The 19,279-nt window shown below is 48.8% G+C and overlaps 1 protein-coding gene and 1 long non-coding RNA gene across 17 annotated transcripts in view; one reads left to right on the top strand and one right to left on the bottom strand.

Moving 5' to 3' along the window:
* The first annotated feature begins 5,909 nt into the window (after positions 1-5,909).
* On the top strand, positions 5,910-10,707 carry LOC141278377 (uncharacterized). The gene is made up of 3 exons (XR_012331026.1): positions 5,910-6,447; positions 8,672-8,767; positions 9,945-10,707. It is a non-coding gene; the product is annotated as an uncharacterized lncRNA (long non-coding RNA).
* A 177-nt stretch (positions 10,708-10,884) lies between these two features.
* Positions 10,885-19,279, bottom strand: part of HHAT (hedgehog acyltransferase) — a 368,333-nt gene continuing 359,938 nt past the window's right edge. For 6 of the 16 annotated variants that reach the window (XM_073802932.1, XM_073802953.1, XM_073802970.1 and 3 more), the window contains one exon: positions 11,258-15,190. In XM_073802932.1, coding sequence (XP_073659033.1) covers positions 15,099-15,190 — 92 coding nt within the window. In that variant the 3' untranslated portion in view covers positions 11,258-15,098. Of the gene's footprint in view, positions 11,108-11,256; positions 15,191-19,279 lie in introns of those variants that run through there. The other 10 variants (XM_073802920.1, XM_019918725.3, XM_073802943.1 and 7 more) reach the window with 7 other exon arrangements.

Below are 19,279 nucleotides of genomic sequence, written 5' to 3'. Positions count from 1 at the left end.
AATCTAAGCTCTTTTAAGCAACTGGACTCCCGTTCTCTGTGCTGTCAGAACTCTAGGTGGTCCATTTCCCTCCCAGGGCTGTCTTTCCCCTACATGTGCTGCAGGGACCCTGTTGCTCAGTGACCCTGAGGGGACTCCTCCCCTTGGTCTGGTCTTAAGGGGGCTTAAGAGGGACTGGGCCCTCCTTAACTGCAACCCAGAAGAGGCAATCGATGGTCCTGACTCACCTCAGCTTCCAGTGGGATTACTTTTTCAGACGAACTTGAAAATAACTGCTCAAGAAGCCCTGCAGATTGAAGAGCCGGGTGTCAATTCAGTTCAGCTCAACAACTGTTTGTTAACGGCCTCCCAGGCTCTAGGCCGTTGCTTGCTGAGCCTTCAGAGGAATGTGGAGATAGATGAGTGAGGCACAGCAGCCACCTCTGCCCTGGGGCATTCTCTGTCTCCCCATATACAGTCAGTCACGAGCTGCTCAGCATTCAGCATGGGTCTCCCATGCCCAACCCATCAGGCACCCCTGTGGGCTGGCAGGGCTCTGTCTGGCTAGGGAGGATCCAGACCTATCCCATCAGTGGTGCCTGGACCAGTGTTAGCCTGTGTCTAGGGCTGGACCTCCCCAGTGGGTGATTAGTGGGGGTCCCTGGTAATAACCTCTCCAGACAGACCCTGGCACCTCTCTGTTGATGTGGCCCCTGTCTACGGATCACTGATGTGAAGAAAGGTGACGTCAAGGCAAGAGCACCGGCCAATACCCTGAAGTTCTGTTTCTGCTTAGCTGCGTGACCTTGAGCAGGCCACCCTACCAACTAAACCCCAGTCTCCTCCACTGTCAGATTGTGGAGGAAGCCCTTGCACACCTCCCAGGAGCTTTAGCTTAAATGAGATGATGCACTTGAGTATGTGGAATATGCTATAAAACACAACACAAAGTACTGTATTATTAAAATCATTCATTGTTCATTCTCAAAGGGACTTTAGAGATGACCTCATCCAGTGGTTTTCATAATGATAGTTCAGGCCACAGAATCCTTTCCTGGGATGAAATCTTACATTGAAGCCCAATATGTAACAGGAAAATGGAAAGAAAGAAAACCCGGCACAACTCTGCTGGGAGCTGAGGGAGGTGGTTGTCCCACTGGGTGCGAAGGGGCGGCTTGCTCAGGGCCCAGCAGGGCTGAAATGAGCACTCCCGTCTTCCAATTCCTAGTCCAGGCTCTTCCCATTGACATCGGACTGTCTTCCACAGGAAGATCCAAGTTTACATAAAAGAAAAATTCAAGAGCAGTTGTCCTTAGATCTAAAATACTTGGTCAAATGCCTGGTCACAGCTGCCTCTGGAGATGAAGACTCCATGACTAACTTCTCCAAAAAATCAGCTGAAGCTAGTAAGCAGAGGCCTAGACCTCAGACTAGAAAAGCTGTTAGACCACATCAGCTCTGGTCCCCTTGGGGGAATGCTAATTTTACTTGCTGATTCTCAAAGGCAGGCTCAGGCATTTCTGCAGGGCAGAAAGATGTTCCCTAGTTTACCTTCCCATTGGATGAGCCAGTGATGTTCAGGTGGGGCTACCCCAGGCACACAAGATGATCCTTTAGGAAAAGCCAAGAAGCTTCAGAAGACTCAGCACAGACCCAGACACGCACGTCCCCTCCCCAGGAGAGCCCCAGCCCGTGAGTGCTGAACTGACCCCACTGATGATGTGGCCACAACATCCGAATATGCTGCCCAGGCCAGGCCCCTGGCCCCTGGTCCAGGATTCTGACCCCCATGAGGCATTTGGTTGAAGAGCCCAGTATTTCCACGCCCTCAAGGAGGAGCTACCATTTCCCGTCACACATATCCACCGTGGATGCATATTAAGCATTTGGGCGCCTACTGGTATACTTCATACTTCACCGTACAACCACTTGGTCTAGGAAGTTTGGGGTTGACTCCTCAATATCTGAAGAAGTACTTCTCTTTAGTCTTAAGACATCTCATTTCCGGTCTCAAGGGCCGCCTGACCTTTGATGTTGAGAGAGCTGTTAAGAGGACCCTGTGTGTTCTGAGCCAATCCCTTCCTTTTATAACATTATGACCTCTGTGATTGCATCTTTCCAGGTTAAGACATTCTGACATTGATTCATTGACTCATATTTATCTGTTCTTCACCCATTCATTTCTTCATCCATTCTACAAATATTTATCGAGGACCCCCTAGGTGCCAGGTACTTTCTAAGTGCTGGAAGTAGCGAACAAAACAGACAATCCCTGCTCTCGTAGGGTAGGTAATAAAGTTTTAAAAAGTAAAAGACACGGGGCTTCCCTGGTGGCGCAGTGGTTGAGAGTCCGCCTGCCGATGCAGGGGGCGCGGGTTCGTGCCCCGGTCTGGGAAGATCCCACATGCCGCGGAGCGGCTGGGCCCGTGAGCCATGGCCGCTGAGCCTGCGCGTCCGGAGCCTGTGCTCCGCAGTGGGAGAGGCCACAGCAGTGAGAGGCCCACATACCGCAAAAAAAAAAAAAAAAAAAAAGTAAAAGACACAATGTGACATGCAAAGTACAGTGCTAGACCTGCAGGGAGCCTTCAGAGGGCATAAGGTGTGGACGTAAGTAACTGGTATCTTGTTTGGGAATTGTTGCTTGCAAGGAATAGAACCCCACCCAAACGAGCTCAAGTAAAAAGGAGGATATTGATAAGAATCAGATGTCCTTCAGAATAAAGGCAGGACCAGAGCAATCGGCTCTAAACGCCATCATCTCTTTGGAGTATATTCACATTGTCATATGTTCTCCCTTCCTCCCTCTTTTTCTCATTCCTCCTCTCTGTCCCACCTTCCTTTCTTATCCCCTTTGCCCCTCCTCCCTTCTCTAAGAAGGGGTGTGAGTAGGGGAGGCAACAGATGGCATCGCTACTACAGGTGGACGCAAGATAGTAATTAGGGCAGAAGAGTGGTGTGAGCACAGCAAGGGCCGTTAGGGTTGGGAGGTGGGAGGATGACTTAGAGCTCCATGAAATCAAAGAAGGCTTTCTGGAGGAGGCGCTGTTTGTGTTGGGCCTTGGTGTGAGGAGGATTTGGACTCCTCTTGGAGATCAGGGTCCATTGCCAGAACAGAGAAAGGAGGTGGAAGACTGCCAACTCAGAGCACCGGGAGGACAGACAGAAAAGGTCCTGATCACTCTACTTACCATCATCCCTCCATCCCTATGACGCCTTCAGTTAGGTTCCTCTTCAGAGTGGATGGGATTCTCCTGAGCGCCATGGCTTGGATCTGCAGGATCCAGACTACAGGAGCACATGGGCTATGGCTGAAAAGGACCTGGGGAGACAGGGTTATGAAATTACATAGCCCTGGGCAGGGCAGAAGACGGATAAGGGCAGGGCTGGGAGAAATGCTGTCCCGTGGAGGTCAGAAAGCCACTCACTGGGACCCAAGTAATGTGGCTTGAAGATTTAGCCAGGTGGCAAGAGGGGCGGCTGCTCCGTCCTACCCACCCGTTAGTGTCAAGTCATCCAGTGACAGAAGCGTTGATGGAGAAGTCACGTGACAGGTGAGCCTCCAGTCTGCCAACGATCTGCTGACTGATCACTGGCATCAAGCACGCAATTCAGTGTTTGCTGGGTTCCTCTGTATTTATTGGCACTTTATATAAAATGACAACGTTGTCGGTCGTATCTGAGAACCTAATGAGTGGCGCCATCCGAGAGCCCCGGGTGGGGTGGGGCGGGGCCTTCCTGGAGGAGGTAGAATGAGTCACATATGATATGTGTCTACAGGTTAGAAAACAAAAAGGCCTTGAAATGGTGGGGACAGGAGGATTCGTTTTGAGCGTTCATAGTTAGCCAGTGCTTTCACATAAGTACTCTTCTGTTGGCTTTCCATCAAGTCGGAAAAGGAGGGATTTTTCCCACTTTTGAAGGAGGAAACAGAGACTCAGAAGTTAAGATACCTGTTGAGATCACACAACTAATTGGCAGAGCTGGGACTTAATTCTGTCTGACCCCAAAGCCCAGGCTCTGAGCTTGCCAACACACGTGCCTCTCCAGAGCTGGGGGTCCTGCAGCAAGTCTCTGGGGCAGGTTCTGGGCTGGTCAGAGGCTGCCCGCACAGGGCTGTCCAGATTGTGATGGAAAAGCTGCCCCTGTCCCTCCCACAGACCTCTCCTCTACTTCTCAAGGATCTCAATTCCTCTGGTCCCCAAACCAGCATTTACAGTTTAAAAAATGACCTATTGCAGGTTGCTTCTCTCTTACAAGTTCAGGTATGGGATGAGTCAGACATGCCCGAGTGTACCTGCTACACGCAACGTAAGTCAGAAATTACAGGGCTTTCCCATAATCGGATGTCGGCGCAAGGGAAACCCTGTAATACGTGGCTTACGCCGCACTCAGATCCAGAGTCTTGAGACGGTATTGTTGGCTGCTGTCCATCCACTGCATGAAGCATTGTCATCGTCAGGAAGAACTTGTTGGATGTTGAATGGGTCTGGGGCTTAACTGCTTGAGTACAAGTGTCTTAGAGGAGACCTATCTGTTATGTGACATTTGGCCACTCTGAGCCTTGATCTCCTCTTCTCTAAAATGGGGATAACAATACGTGTCCCTGTGGCTTTACAGTGTCGTCGTAAGAAATATACGAAGTAACATTAAGGTCACGGGGCCTTTCTTCTCCCGTAAGCTCCCTGACGACAGGGAGGGCTTCTGTGTGAGAACAGCGTGTACTTTTCACAGCCCACTGCATTCACGTAGGGTCCAGATCTGCAGATGACAAGGGCAGCCTTAGCCATCACCCTGCCTGGGAACCCGGCTGAACTTTCTTGCCCTGGACTGTGGTGTAGAACTTCAGTGCATCAGAATCACCGGGAGAGCCTTTTAAGTTACAGATTCAAGGGCTTCCCATCTGGTGACTTTTAGTGCAGTAGGTCTGAGGTGGGGTCAGAGAAATGATTTTTGAAAAGCTTACCAGGTGATACTGAATTGCAGGCCAGAACGGGTTAAAGGGGACCCAGGCTCAGAGGCCAGGACAGGCTCCTTGGAGGAGGCCACTTGGCATCTCGGCCTGTAGAGATGGAGAGGTTGGGGGTTTGTTTCTGTTGAAGAGGATGACAGCAGGAGTCAATTCCTTGCTGTTGGAGAGGTGGGAACGAGGGTCAGCAAAGGAAAGTGATGGCAGTCACTGAGCAAGGACCTGGAGGTCTTGCAGGGATGTGACTGGACTGTGAGCCCCCTCCCTTAAGGCTGGAGCAGGACACCAGGCCTGTGATGGGCAGAGGGGCCGAGCTTCGCTGATGCCACAGCTGGGTTAACAGGACGTGTCATTCTGTGTCCCTCCAGATCGTGTTCCGGAAGATCAGCGATGTGAAACGGGAGGAGGAAGAGCGCATGAAACGGAAGAACGAGGCCCCCCTGATCTTGCCGCCAGACCACCCTGTCCGGCGGCTCTTCCAGAGGTTCCGACAGCAGAAGGAGGCCAGGCTGGCTGCGGAGAGGGGCGGCCGGGACCTGGACGACCTGGATGTGGAGAAGGGCAGCATCCTCACCGAGCACACCCACCACGGCCTGGTGAAGGCCAGCGTCGTCACCGTCCGCGAGAGCCCTGCCACGCCCGTGGCCTTCCCTGCGGCCGCCGCATCCACAGGGCTGGACCACGCCAGGCTGCAGGCGCCGCCAGGGGCCGACTGCCTGGGCCCCAAGGCCGGCGGGGGTGACTGGGCCAAGCGCAAGGGCTGGGCCCGCTTCAAGGACTCCTGCGGGAAGGCTGAGGACTGGAGCAAGGTGTCCAAGGCCGAGTCCATGGAGACGCTCCCCGAGAGGACAAAGGCGAGCGGTGAGGCCACGCTCAAGAAGACAGACTCGTGTGACAGCGGCATCACCAAGAGCGACCTGCGTCTGGACAGCGTGGGCGAGGCCAGGAGCCCCCAGGACCGGAGCCCCATCTTGGCCGAGGTCAAGCATTCGTTCTACCCCATCCCTGAGCAGACACTGCAGGCCACCGTCCTGGAGGTGAAACACGAGCTGAAGGAGGACATCAAGGCCTTGAACACCAAAATGACGAACATTGAGAACCAGCTCTCTGAGATACTCAGGATATTAACTTCCAGAAGATCCTCTCAGTCTCCTCAGGAGCTGTTTGAAATATCGAGGCCCCAGTCCCCAGAATCAGAGAGGGACATTTTTGGAGCGAGCTGAGAGGTCTGCTGGAAAAAAACAAGTCGAAGACAAAACACCCTATACCCTCCTGCCCTATAGACATCACCTCTACCACACACACCTACATGACCAACAACTTTCAAAGCAGCCTCTTCCCGACAGAAAATCCAAGTGGGACCAGTCGCTTAGGCACGCTCTCTCCTTTTCTCTATCTGGGGGAAGGTCCGGGAAGAGGAGTGTGCCACCACCCTGCAAGACGGCAGCTGCATCTGAACTGTCTTTGCACAACTTTGGAAGAGGAGGCACGCCATCTAAAGGGTATTTTCCTTCATTTTAAATTTTTTACTGCCATGATATTTGTAAAAGATGAAAACTACCGGGAAAGAACAGCAGCCATTGGGGATTGGTGGGAGAGCACCGAGAACCCCTCGTGTATATTACCACGCTGGGCTCCTTCGCCAGGACCGCCGGAGACTGTGGTGGGCACAGGGAGTTCCCAGCATTCCCTGCCCTTGGACAGCCTGTGTCTGAGGTCACCGTCTATTTCCCTACTGTAGTCATTTGTAACAAGCTCGGGACAGGGGGAGCTTGAGGGACAGGGAGGGGAGGGTAGAGCCTTTCGACTTTCTGTCTCTAACGGTTAAGGCCGAAAAGCAGCTGAGGTGCTTTGGGTGCCTCCTGTAGACACTTCGAGCCGGGAAGCTTCAGGTCTCCTTTCCCAAAAGAAATGAGCCAAGTGTAAGAGCTGGAGAGGGGCGGTGGCGATCCAGAGGTTCTCTGGGCTATGGTCTGCACCCTGCTCCTATAGGATAGTGGAAGGGGAGGGCCCTGGAGGCCCCGGATGAATCTCTGGCTCGGCTCCATGCCACTGGCCTCATCACACAGGCCCTTTGCTTCTTTTCCTTCTTGACCTCTTCCCAAGTGTTCCTGTGGCATTCCTCAGGGTATGGGGCATCGGCAGGAAGGGTGATGAGCCCAGATTTGCTTTATTAGCAAAGCAGACACACACACATGACCTCAGAAAAATGATTGTAGCGAGTGCTGTGTTTCTATTATGACTCTTGTTGGGATTGCCCTAGAGAAGTTTGTATTTTGTCCACGGCATGGGTTCATTCTAGGACACTCGGGAGCCGTGCTTGGCCTTATTTTTAAGCTAATCTCTTTATTTCATACTAAAGTCAGTAGGACTTCAAGAGAAACCATGAGATTGCAGGGCTGTGATTGTAGTGGCTTCAGGAGCTGGAAAAAGAGAAAGAGGCAGGAGTTTCCAGACTGTCTCTGTAAAGTGATGGAGAGAGGTGGCTGCGGGACAGTGGTCCACGAGGAAGGTCTGAGCTTAGAATGATGATCACGGAGCCACCTATGGGCCATCCAGGTCCCTATGCCATGATGCTCGGGACTGTCCGCTGCCTCACAGTCCCCTGGGTTCAGGTTATTCGTGTGCTTGGGCTCCTTTCAGTGGTGTCTGAGAAAGGAAAGAGATCTCTCCCAGACAAAGTGGAGAAGAGGGGTCAGGACCCTAAAAATTGATAAGTAATATTGGAAGTTCAGCTCTAAAAACTCAGCTTTGAGAGAGTGAAATTAGGAGTGCAGGTGATCTGGAATGATTAGTGACAGCATGGAATCGTCTAGGGCACTGACCTTCTGCACATGTGATGCTGTGGCAAGCCCGTCCTTAGCACCTCTGCCTGGCATTGCTTTGCAGTAGAGATCCTGGATCCCAAAGTTGATGTCCCTCAGTACTGAAGGGAACCTGACAGGTCAGGGCCTTCCCTACCAAAGATAGCTAGTGTTTCTGAAAGCCTCCTGTCTGAGCCTACCCGCTCTCTTTAGTCCTGCTCAGTGGCCATGGCATGACCCAGGACTTGGACCTCAGTTGTCTGTGCAAGAGTGGGGCTGTCCTCTCCTGGCTGCCAGGGTTGGCACAGACAGCCTTGGGGAGCAGAGTCTGAAAGGTCAACGTGAGGGTCCTTCCCCAGAGGCCCCACACACTCAGGCAGCTTCTTCCACGAGGCTTACAGGGGTGCCCCCGATGCTTCCCGAGGCTGAGACATTACTGGATTCAGCCTCAGATGGCAGCATACAAAGAAGAAGTGAAATTTCCCAGGGCCGAGAGTCATGACCGTTAATGACTCTGGGTAAGCCGTGGGGCTTTCAGCCTCTTTAACTTGAGAAGCTGCCAGCTAGTCTTCAGGGCTGCGGCTCTAAAATATCTGGGATCCCATCTGCTAGCTGCCCCTGAATCGTTCCAGCGTGCCATTCCTTAAACAGGCTCATCAACCTGCTTCCGGAGTTTAGGACTCACCACTTGTAAGGCAGGGCGAGGGCCCTGATGACTGCAACCTCCAACTTCAGAAGCACCTGCCCAGCACCCTGCAGGCCCTTCCCTCCAGCTCTGCCCGAGGGGTACAGGTGTCTATTAAGAAATGACCCCCCAGCTGGTTCTGAGGGGCAAAGATGCTAATGTGTGAGGCTTTGAAGTCCAGACCTGTTTTGGGGGGAAAATAATGCTTCGTGAATGTACTGCTTGATCAACTCCTAGGATTCAAACTGGGCTAGTGATGAGAAACCCGGATCCGCTCATCTTGGGGTCACAGGGCCTGCAACCCATGCTCCTGGGGGTGACAGCGCACCACAGGTATGGCTGTATATGCTTTTATTCTTCTCCCCTTAAGGATTTAAGGATTTTAGGGATTTTTGCTATAATGGTTTTCTCTGGAAAAAAAAACAAAAACAAAACATTTTTAAATGAGCCAAACCTTCTTTCCTTGCATTTTTATGACATGCACTTGGCCGTGGGCTGCTTCGTACTAACTACCTACACCCTTGCCCAGATGCCGCTCTGGCTTCCCAAGCAAGAACCACGAGCTTCAGATACCACTGACTCAGCCTTCCACTTATAAACCGTTCTCTGGTGGCTGAAGAGAGATTAGGGAAACGAAAGGTATTTGGGTATTGGACCCAACCTTTAGACTTCAGAAAAGTTACGCTGAGAGATGTAGCTTTACCTGAGCTATTTTTTTCTTTCCGAGGGAAGGGGACATGTCGTTATACCATTGCAGAGTGATTGCTGGTTACTTGATCTCTTACATCAGTTCCTTACTTTGAATGTCATTCATAGGGAGGCTCCATTTCCCAGAGTACCCTAACAGACAGGCTGTTTAGAGTAGGAGGTCCTGCCCCTACCACTTGGTTGGTTGCTGAACACGGCCACGCCCACCCCCGCCCCCACCTTGGCTGGAGGTGTGGGAGTGAGGGGTGAGTCGGTGAAATCAGGCGGTCAACAAGATGGAGTGCTTGTTCTTGTTGGAGACGCCGTCTCCAGCAATGACTGCTGCCGTTCCATGTACCTACAAAGGCTGCCCCACCGGCTATGACGAGATTCCCATAGGAAGGAGTGGGAGGCAGCCATCTGGTTGAGAAGCCTTGGTCCAGTGCACAGTCTTGGTACCTCCACCTTCATCCATCCCCTTCCCTCGCACTCACACCCCCTGGCTTGATTCTTTCTAAGACTTTTCTATATATTCTGGACCTCAGATTAAATCTGTGGGCAAAGGGTTTGTAGCTCGTGGTAGGCAGCCAATGGCTTCTAAAAACTCTGATGCTACAGCAACATGGGCCCTAGCGTTTCAAGGCTGTTCCCGTTTCTTGTTATCCAATTCCTGGGCTTGTTTTACCCTCAGCCTTCTAGATCATCCTCTGCGCTGCTGCTGGTCCTGGAATCCTCTTTCAGAAGTGGAGTTAGCACAGCTCAGAGTAAAAATGCACCCCATCACACCACCCCATCCAGCGACCTTCCTCTCCTGAATCCTTAGGTGGGAAGGGAAAGCATTAAGCCAGCTGTTAAGCTTTGTGCCCAAGCCTGTGGGGAGTGGATGAATGCCTTCGAAATAACCAGGTACGTGTAGGAAGAGCCTCGTCTCCCCTTGCTGCCCCGACCACCAGTTAGCACATGCACCCTCTGGGAAATTTCAGGAGCCCTGGTGGACGTACAAGTGGACGTGCGCTTGATGCATAGGTTGTACAGTGTTTTGCAATAAAGATGTTTAGCCTTAAGACCCTTGAATGGCACTCCAACTGTGATGGAGCCGCCAACACTCTCTCCTCTCCTCCCTCCTCATGTAGTGTTGCTTAAAGAGGAGGCCCACTGAGGGCGCACTCAGGCCCCCGGACAGCCTCTCTTCTGTCACTCCATCATTGTACTGCCTTCTTTCTTGCTTCGATAAAAATTACCTTCACCAGCTCTCGTGCCCTCCAACTGGACGAGATTTCACTGTCCTCCCAGCACTAGCTGCGGCCATCAGAGACGGCACCATTTTCTCACCCATCATGTTCATGTTGAGATGTTTTCATTTCCACCCCCTCACAGTTCAAAACAATCAATGTGAACTTGCCTCCTGCTTAAATTAGTTTCAAATGAAACTTCATTCTCATGCGAGCATATCAGACTTATTCGGGAACCTTTAGAACTGGACTTGAATACACTGCAGGTGCCGGACCGGTGGGTGCCCTCCCCGCCCACCATTAAACTTTTCTTAGAGCCACTGTCTCTTTATCTGTGACTTCTGAGTCAGCCAACAGATCCATTAGCTGTTCAATGAGACATTCACGGATCTTGTATCAGGATATGAACTGCTTTTATGCAAAGAGAGATGCAAACCCGCCCCCGCCCCCACGATGAATGTATTCTCAATATTCAGACGCCGTATCTGTGCATCTGTTGGAGACTGCCCACATCTGACATCTCACTGACACTGCGAGGACGCTTCTACTCACGAGCAGTTCGTCATCCTGGGGCTCCTCCTTGTATCAACACTCTTGCCATTGAGTCCTGCCAAATCCTTCATTGGATTTTTCTTCTTCCTTTGCATCTGTCACTTTGTCCACAGGAGCATGAATCAACAGACGTGCAAACGAGCTGAGGCTACTTGTGTGGTCAGCTGAGTATGCTGACAGAACTCCACTGTATGACTGCAGCCTGGGGATGGTAAGAGGGACAGGTGGGCCCCTCCATTGATATTCCCTTCTCAACATTTTTAAACAAGCACAAATGATATTTGTTAAAAAAAAAAAGTTTAATTTTATTTATTATGGTAATAAACTATTTTATACATGATCATACATGATTGCTTTTGCCTTGCCTTTTATAGAATTTCCAGGCATTGAATTGGGTGTTCGCACCTAAGATGATGACAGAACAAGGTGGTACTTTCTAGTCCTTTTCAAGAGCCCGGGGAGCTCTCATTTGGATAGCACCTGTAACTCCGGTTTTCGGAGAACTTAAAATTCTAGAGACACCAAGATTGTGTGCCAGTCAAAGTACTGCCTAGCAAGAGAATGGTTGTGAAGGAGCTTCACCATATGATCTTGAAATAGAGCTGTATCTGCTATACAAATGTACAGAGATGCTCTCCAAACCTGGCATCACTGGAAAATTGCGGTATAACACACTGAACACAGAACTGAAGCTGACCTCCCACCTAGAACTGAACTTTTTAACCTTTCTTGAACAATTTGGATTAAAATTTGTGTACTCGTGCTTTGCTGCCTTTTAAAACATACATACTATCAAAAACTTTACTGAGTCTTTTTGGAATGACTCAGCGTCAACAGTATGAGTTCTGATCTGTGCTTTAATTCACTAATCGTCACAGAAGCCATTAAGGGAGAGGACCGCGTGTCCCTAAGCTAGTCCTGTACACCAGCACTGTTTCAGTTCTGCTGTGGTTTGAACAGCTATTGCTTCCTGCTCATGGCAAGAGTCTCCACAGTACTGCCAACATGAGTTCTTATTTCATACTAACGGACTACATTTCAAAAATGGCGCTTTTCTTCTTATAGACAGTACAACTTAGGGATGAGGAATCTGTGATCTGCAAGCCCTATTCAGGCCTCTGCTTGATTTCATAGGGCCACAGTATAAATCCAGTATTTTTGATGACTTTCTCCCCACACCCTATTATTTTTTTACATTGCAGAAGAGCATAATAAAACTATTTTAAGGGTGATATTTTTTAAAATTCCAAATGATTGATGTTCATTGCAAAAGTCCCACCTAATAAAGCACTAAACATATTGTACTCTTTAGATATCCTCAACGATGAAAAAAAATCTTTCTTTGTGACTATGATTTTTATAATTAGTCAAAAGGACTAAGCAACACAGAGTCAAGTAATAGATACTACATTTTGGATGACAAATGGGTTTCAACAATAAAAAAGAGGGATTTTGTTGGTTGGTTTTAAAATAAAACAATTACCCTGAAGAAGGGCCTCAGAGAGGCATCTCACCATGCACTGAGAGAGGCCAGGACCGTCCAGATAATCTGGTTTCTCCACAGTTGGCCTTTCTGTATGGATGTGTTCTGGTACATTTGCTAGAAAAGAAACTCATTGTATTATGGTTAATTTGTTATACTTAATCAGTAATTCTATTGTTACCTTAAATAAGCAATGAGCAGTCTCAGTTTCTCTAAGGGGAAACCCCCTCCCACTAAATTACTGTTCTCCCAATATGCAGATCATTATACAATTATATATATGATTGATATATTTTCTTTCTAAGTCTGCAGCCTTTAGTAGAACAAAAGGCTTCTTCTGTCACTTCTCAAATAAATTAATCTGCGGAAATAATGAAATAAACACTTTTCAGTCTTCTTGCACAGTCCCAAGAATTAGTCAAAATCACCAAGATTTTGCTGTCCTTCAGATGTTTTACTTGCCTCCTTGGGGCTCATCATGACGCTCATGCTTGGAGCTCTCCGGTTTGCTCACAGAGCTAGGTTGGAGTCGGAGGATCCTGGGGCTAGAAATGATCTTGGGATCTGTCTAGCTGTTTCCCTTCCCTGTGCTTGAAGTGGCCCAAGGCTGATAACTGTGGAAAGTGACGCATCGGATGCACCTCAGCTGGAACTGCTCTGTCTGCTCAGACACGTCGGGAGTCTTTCATTTAAAGGAACTCCAAGATTTGAGCTCATATGCATGAAAAGAGACATCATTTTCATATTACAGTTGGAGAAAAGCAAGAGGTTAAAGAAAACACTGGTCCTGGATAATCCACATATTGTGTAACCAGGCCTCGAATATAGAGCTAAAGACAGTAATCATTTACTCATTCCTGAGAACCACTCTAAATCATAGAATAGCTTGAAAGAAATTCAGGGCTATTACTTTCAAATATATTCACTGACTCTTCCAATGTAGTTAAACGAGTAAATAAGCCTATTTATTTTTATATAAATGGCGTCTCTGAAGAGTTGAAAATATTTTGCACTGTTTATATATGCACATGCATTGGACATTTCCCTGCAATCATCTTCATACTACTTTTTCCCCTGTAAACTTCAGCCAAGAGGGTTCTGGCTGACCACAAATCTTGCATGTGTTAAGAGTCCATGAAGTTTTACTGTATTCATCTGACGGCTCAATCTTCCTCAACTTCATCCCCGCCTTAAAACTTCGCAGCACCTTGGACTCACCTGCCTGTCTCCCCACCCCCCCTCCTTTACCAAGGCAGCTGCGGAGGCGACTGCTGCCCTGGTCTGCTTGCCTCCCTCCAGCCTCTGTCCTTTGCTGCAGCTAACACGGTGTGTGCCCCTCCCTGGCATCCACGGCTGGTCCCCTCCCAACTCTCTTCCGAGCAGCGTGGCTAGGAAGAAACCACGTCGGCAAAATGGTCCTGCACCAGGAGTTTAAACCTCATTGAGCTAATAACCACAGCCCGGACACAAGGACAACAGCAAGTGACTAACGGGAGACAGCGGGGCCCAGACCAGGTCCAGGTGCACTTTCACTCAATGACGATTACTTCACGTGCTTGAGATGTTCTATTCTCCCACAATTGGGTACACTCTGGATTCAAATTTTGAAACTGCTTCACTTACCCTCTTGCCCCCTCAGAAGACAAAAATCCAAAGCCACACAGAAGTATTCTGAATTATCTACCACTTGGGGCCATTAGTGGCCTGTCAGCATCTTTCCAGAAGAGTGAATAATTCAGAATTAGGTACGTGTGTTTTGATTTTAAACATTTTCCTCAAAAAATATTCAAAACAATTTTACAAAAATATGAATTATCTATGTGATAGAAAAGGCTCCATTTTATTGGAAACAAAACAAAACAAGGTAAACCACAGAGTGTAAACCGCTCAGTGGGAAGATGACTGCTGAGACTTGTGTGAAGAGAGGAGAGACCACAGGAAGTCATCTTTACCCTCTATGACTTGCCTGATAGCACCTGTCTGTGATACACTATTCCTTGGTTTTTAAATTCTGCTTCTTTATTGGGAAAGAGTTAACTGTCAGGTAGAGGAACTGCCATGTTTATACTTCTCTGCAAATCTGGGGAAGAAGCAGCCAAATGTAGATCAGCTCAAGTAACAGCTCTCCTTGGGTACTGACTCCTTGCAATGCCACAGAACACATTCAGTCTTCTATGACCCGGTAATTAGAAACACCGCTGTGGCTTTGTCACCTCCCTGCCGAGGAGCTGAAGTGTGAAGCTGAACCCAGGGCTGGTTCTACAGACTGCACTGCAGGACATGGGGAAGGGGACACTCGAATGCCACTGACCGCCCAGAAATACCGCCCAGGGGAGGACAGGCCTATCACTAATGAGAATTTCTATGCCTCAGTCAAGAAATGTCTATTACATTTCATTCTTGGTAAAGGAGAAAGAACCCAAAGGGTTCTTTCTTGGGACTGGATTCTGGATCCCGTCACCATGTGCAGCTAGGCAAGACACTTTACTGCTTTGGACCCCAGCCTACTCAACAGGAAGGCTGGGAAGATGATCTCTAAGTTCCCAAAGTTATGAGAGCTCAAGCTTCCAGTCTTGGAGTGAGGTAACTTCGACAGAAGATGAGCAGATCAGGCACTGCTCCCCTGGAGGTTACCTTGAGGTGCAAGGTCAGGGTGAAGCACTATTTGTCTTGGAAGCCAGCCAGAAGGGCTGACCGGGGCCCAGCGCCATTAGTTCACGGAGTATGTCTGGGCCCAGGCAATGCCCACGTGGGAGTAGCAGTACAGGAATCCCAGCACAGAGAGGGTCACACACGGCCAGCCTGCAGGGGGAGAACAGAGATAGAGGATGGTTAGGAATGTCCGGGGCAGGACCTCCCACCGGTCCAAACTGTCCCCTTTGGAGAAGGCAACTCAGGAAACAACGTGGGCCTCCGTTTATGCATTAAGACACATGCCTCCTAGAAAGTCTGCACTAACTGGAACACCAGCAAGTTGATCCCTATGTCCCCACTGGGAATGGGTCAGCATAAAATGAGGGGGTGCACTATAGCACATGCAAATTACGTTGAGAAACAGGACAAGCTTTTAAAGAATACATATTTAGAAGACTAACGTAGTTAATAATCAAAAAAGATGAAACATCCATGAGACCCATAGAAAATCTCAAAAATGTACACTGACCATTCTGTTGAATTGAGTGCCGTCTGCCAGCACACAGAAGAGGGCCTACATTAAACATTCAGTTTCAAAAGTCAAAGCTTTTAGTGGTTCCTTCTACAAGTACTTGTCTTAGAATATCTGATGTTGTTTTCTTCTTTTTTAAAAAATAACAGCCCTCTCTGCTACTTGTTACTTAATGATCTCCATGTCTTCTACATGTTTCACTTATTCAAACACTGGGGGCTTGGGGAGCCAGAGGTGCTGTGGAAGGTACCAGATGCCAAAATAGAAAGATTTAGTCCTGTGTCAAAGGTGCTCTCCCTTCAGCATGGAAAGGACAAACACCCTCCAGTGGGATTTACGAGCCATGTAATGTGTGCTAGGTAATGATGTGTACAGAGCACATTTAAACTGCACCATGGGAGATGAGCAAAAGATGTCAGATGGAAAGGAACCAGGACAAGCTACCAGAGAGATCACTTGACATGTGACCATAAAGGGGTCATCCAAGGAACAGGGATCATGTGATGTGACTACTGCACAGGGAGGGGCAGGCAGGGTAGGGACAGAAGTAGGAGGAGGGAAGCCACTGAGGGTGATTATAACTCTGGCAGGCTCTCTCCTTACTAAGTCAACCATTAGTTACTATTATTAATATGACATAGGTTCAGTCAATATAGCATAGTGGTTAAGTGCAGTTGCTGAAGTGGAATTGGACACAAGTTCAAATCCTGGCTCTGCCACTTGCCAGCTGTGTGACCTTGAGCAACTTAACGAATCTCAAATGTAAAACTAGGAGGGATAGAGCAACCTACTGAATAGTGTCTTTATAAGGTGCCACAGACTGAATTGTGTACTCACTCCTCAATTCCTATGTTGAAGCCCTAACCCTCAGTGTGATGGTACTTGGAGGTGGGGCCTTTGGGAGGTAAATAGGTTGAGATGAGGTCATGAGGGTAGGGCTCTCATGATGGGATTAGTGCCCTTATAAGAAGAGATACCAGAGACCTGGCTTCCTCTCTCTCTATGGCCTATAAGGACACAGTGAGAAGGCAGCCATCCACAAGTCAGGAAGAGAGTCCTCACCAAGAACAAAACCATCAACCAACAAAACTTTGATCTTGGATTTTCCAGCTTCCAGAGAAATAAATGTCTGTTGTTTAAGCCACCCAGTCTATGGTATGTTGTGATGGCAGCCTGAGCTAAGATATAACAATTGTGTGAAGTGATGTAAAGACCTGCACAGTGTCTGGCCCATGGTGGAGCACTAAAGAAAGGTAGTGATGTAATAGTGGTATTGAGAGGGTACAGAAGTCCTTCTACACCAAGATTAGAGTGACAACAGGGAGAGCAAGCCCTGGTCTTCCTCCTAACTCCTGTCTTCCCCTTGCTCCTGGGACTGGCTTGGCACAGTGTTTTCCCAGGCCCTGATGGCAAGAGAAGAAAGGGCAGCAGAGGAGGCCCAACAGCCTGGCTCTGGGACCAGTACTGCAGTCCCACCTCCCGTCTGCTAGTCGGCCAGGCTAAGAGTTTCCTATACCTGCTGGAACAAATTACCCCAGACTTAGTGACTTCAAAGAAGAGAAATTTATTCTCTCACACTTTTGGAGGCCAGAAGTCTGAAATCAAGGTGTTGGCAGAGTTCCCCTCTCTCTGAAGGCTCTGGGGGAGGATGCTTCCTTGCCTCTTCCAGTTTCTGGTGACCCCAGGCCTTCCTTGGCTTATGGAAGCCTTTTTCCCTGTCTCCTCTTCTCTAATAAGGACACGACCAGTCATTGGATATAGGGTCCACTCTAAATCCAGGATAATTTTTTTCTCAAGATCCTTAACTAATTATACCTGCAAAGACCCTATTTCCAAACGAAGTCACATTCTGAGGTTCTAGGTACATATGAATTTTGTGGGTGCTATTCAGCTCAGTACAGCCAGGTACTTTTTCAAGCTTCAAGACAGACCCATCCTGCCTGGAGGCGCCCTCAGATCCCTCACCGCTGTGGCTCAGACACAGATGCCAGGGGACCTTTCAACACCTGGTCCTCAGTAGCCTCAGGGAGCAGGAAGAGGGGAGGGGGCTTCAGGTGCAGGAGGCGAACCCAGACTTCAGCTGTGTTTAGGGTAAGGCATCAGCACTTGTTCGGTAAACACAGAAACCAGAGGCTGGCTGCAGAAGTGGGAGAATGGGGATGTTTCATTTACACAAAGCTGGGCCTGGGGAATGGCACAGCTGTGCTTGGCCCCGAGGCTGTCAAGGCACATCCCTGTGAAAGCTTCTGCCCAGCACACAGAACTGCAAGGAGCCCTGCCCAGAGGTAAGGCATATACATGTTCAGTCTGGACCACAGCTGGGCCCTGAAAATTCTCCCTGGTGTTACTGCATGCCATGCACAGAGGCAGCTAGACAGCAGTAATCCTGACGCTACTAGGAGACCGTAGCAGGATCTCAGTTTCTCTATCTACACATTGGAGGTCAAAAATAAATAAAAGCATGTGAACTAAAATAAAATCACAGGTTTGCTAGTGCTTTTAAAAAGTATTTCAGAAGGGCAAAGGATTACCTGAGAATTCTCTTATGTACACACAACTCATTGGTCTTTTTAATGCATGAGTGTTCCTCCAGACAGTAGCCCCAGTGTGTACCAGATGGCATTCAAGAACCCATTCTCCTTTCCTGACCTCAGGAGTAAGATACGTGATGACAACAAAAAGAGAGATTCCACAAGCCACCCTTCCATAGCATTCAACCAACGCTGGACGAGCATTTGCTATGTGCCTGGCTCTGTTCTTCAACTGCGGCTGCTGCTAACCAAGCAGATGTGGCCCGAGCGTGACAGGGTGCTTGGGGCAGAGGCCCCTCTTCATCAGGGCTCAGATAAACACAGGATCATAAAACTGGAAATAAATGGACTGTCATTCTGGCAACATGCCAAGGGTTGCTGTGACACACGGTCATCCAGGCTTGTCGACCGCTAACAAAAAAGATGGCATCAGAAAGTGTTCTGTCCCGCCAAAGGAACAGGGATCTCATCCTTCGGCCCTCTCTCCCCCTGGCCTCTCCCTACTAAGTTTTCTTCTTCCATGTTGTCCTTTCTCACCAGGCTTTCCAAACCTATGTGTCCAGAAAACTCCCTTATCCCCACATCCTCAAACCCATGCATGCATACACACACACACACACACACACACACATCATTAATGTGGCTTATAGAGACTGGTAGGCTGTACTGTACTGGTCAAAGGAAAAGATCCTACTTTAGGGCTGAAGCCCCCCGCACATGCTGTTCATTTACGGCTGGGCCCCCAGAGTCAATGATAGGTGCAGCTTCCTGGTGGGCTTTTGATACCTAACAAGATGCAAACAGGTGAACACTTTGAACAGGTGAACAGCGAGGCAGCATTGAAGATATTAAGAACAGTGTGCTAGCGAGTCAGACAACAGTTGCAAAGGACTGGGGTATACAGTTAATAGGACAGATTATTTAACAGATACAGCAAAATGCATATAAGCAGGATGTTTAGCACAATAAAGTCAATTAAGAGGACCAAGGTAGGCGTATAATACATGAAGTTAATAGGTGGCTGTATCATGATATTGTTAATAGGATATTGGTGGGTTGTATAATAACTACAGCTAATGAGAGACAGGTAGGACACAGAGGGGAATGGCTGTAGCTAATAGAAAGTGAGCCATGTAATTTGACTTGAGGTTATTAAGGCTGAGCCTCTCTCTGAGCAATTACATCAGTAGGAAA

This window comes from Tursiops truncatus, chromosome 1 (genome assembly GCF_011762595.2).
Source record: "Tursiops truncatus isolate mTurTru1 chromosome 1, mTurTru1.mat.Y, whole genome shotgun sequence".
Taxonomy (NCBI): domain Eukaryota; kingdom Metazoa; phylum Chordata; class Mammalia; order Artiodactyla; family Delphinidae; genus Tursiops; species Tursiops truncatus.
Note: the sequence above shows the minus strand (reverse complement) of the source record. Positions and strands in the feature narration are given on the sequence as shown.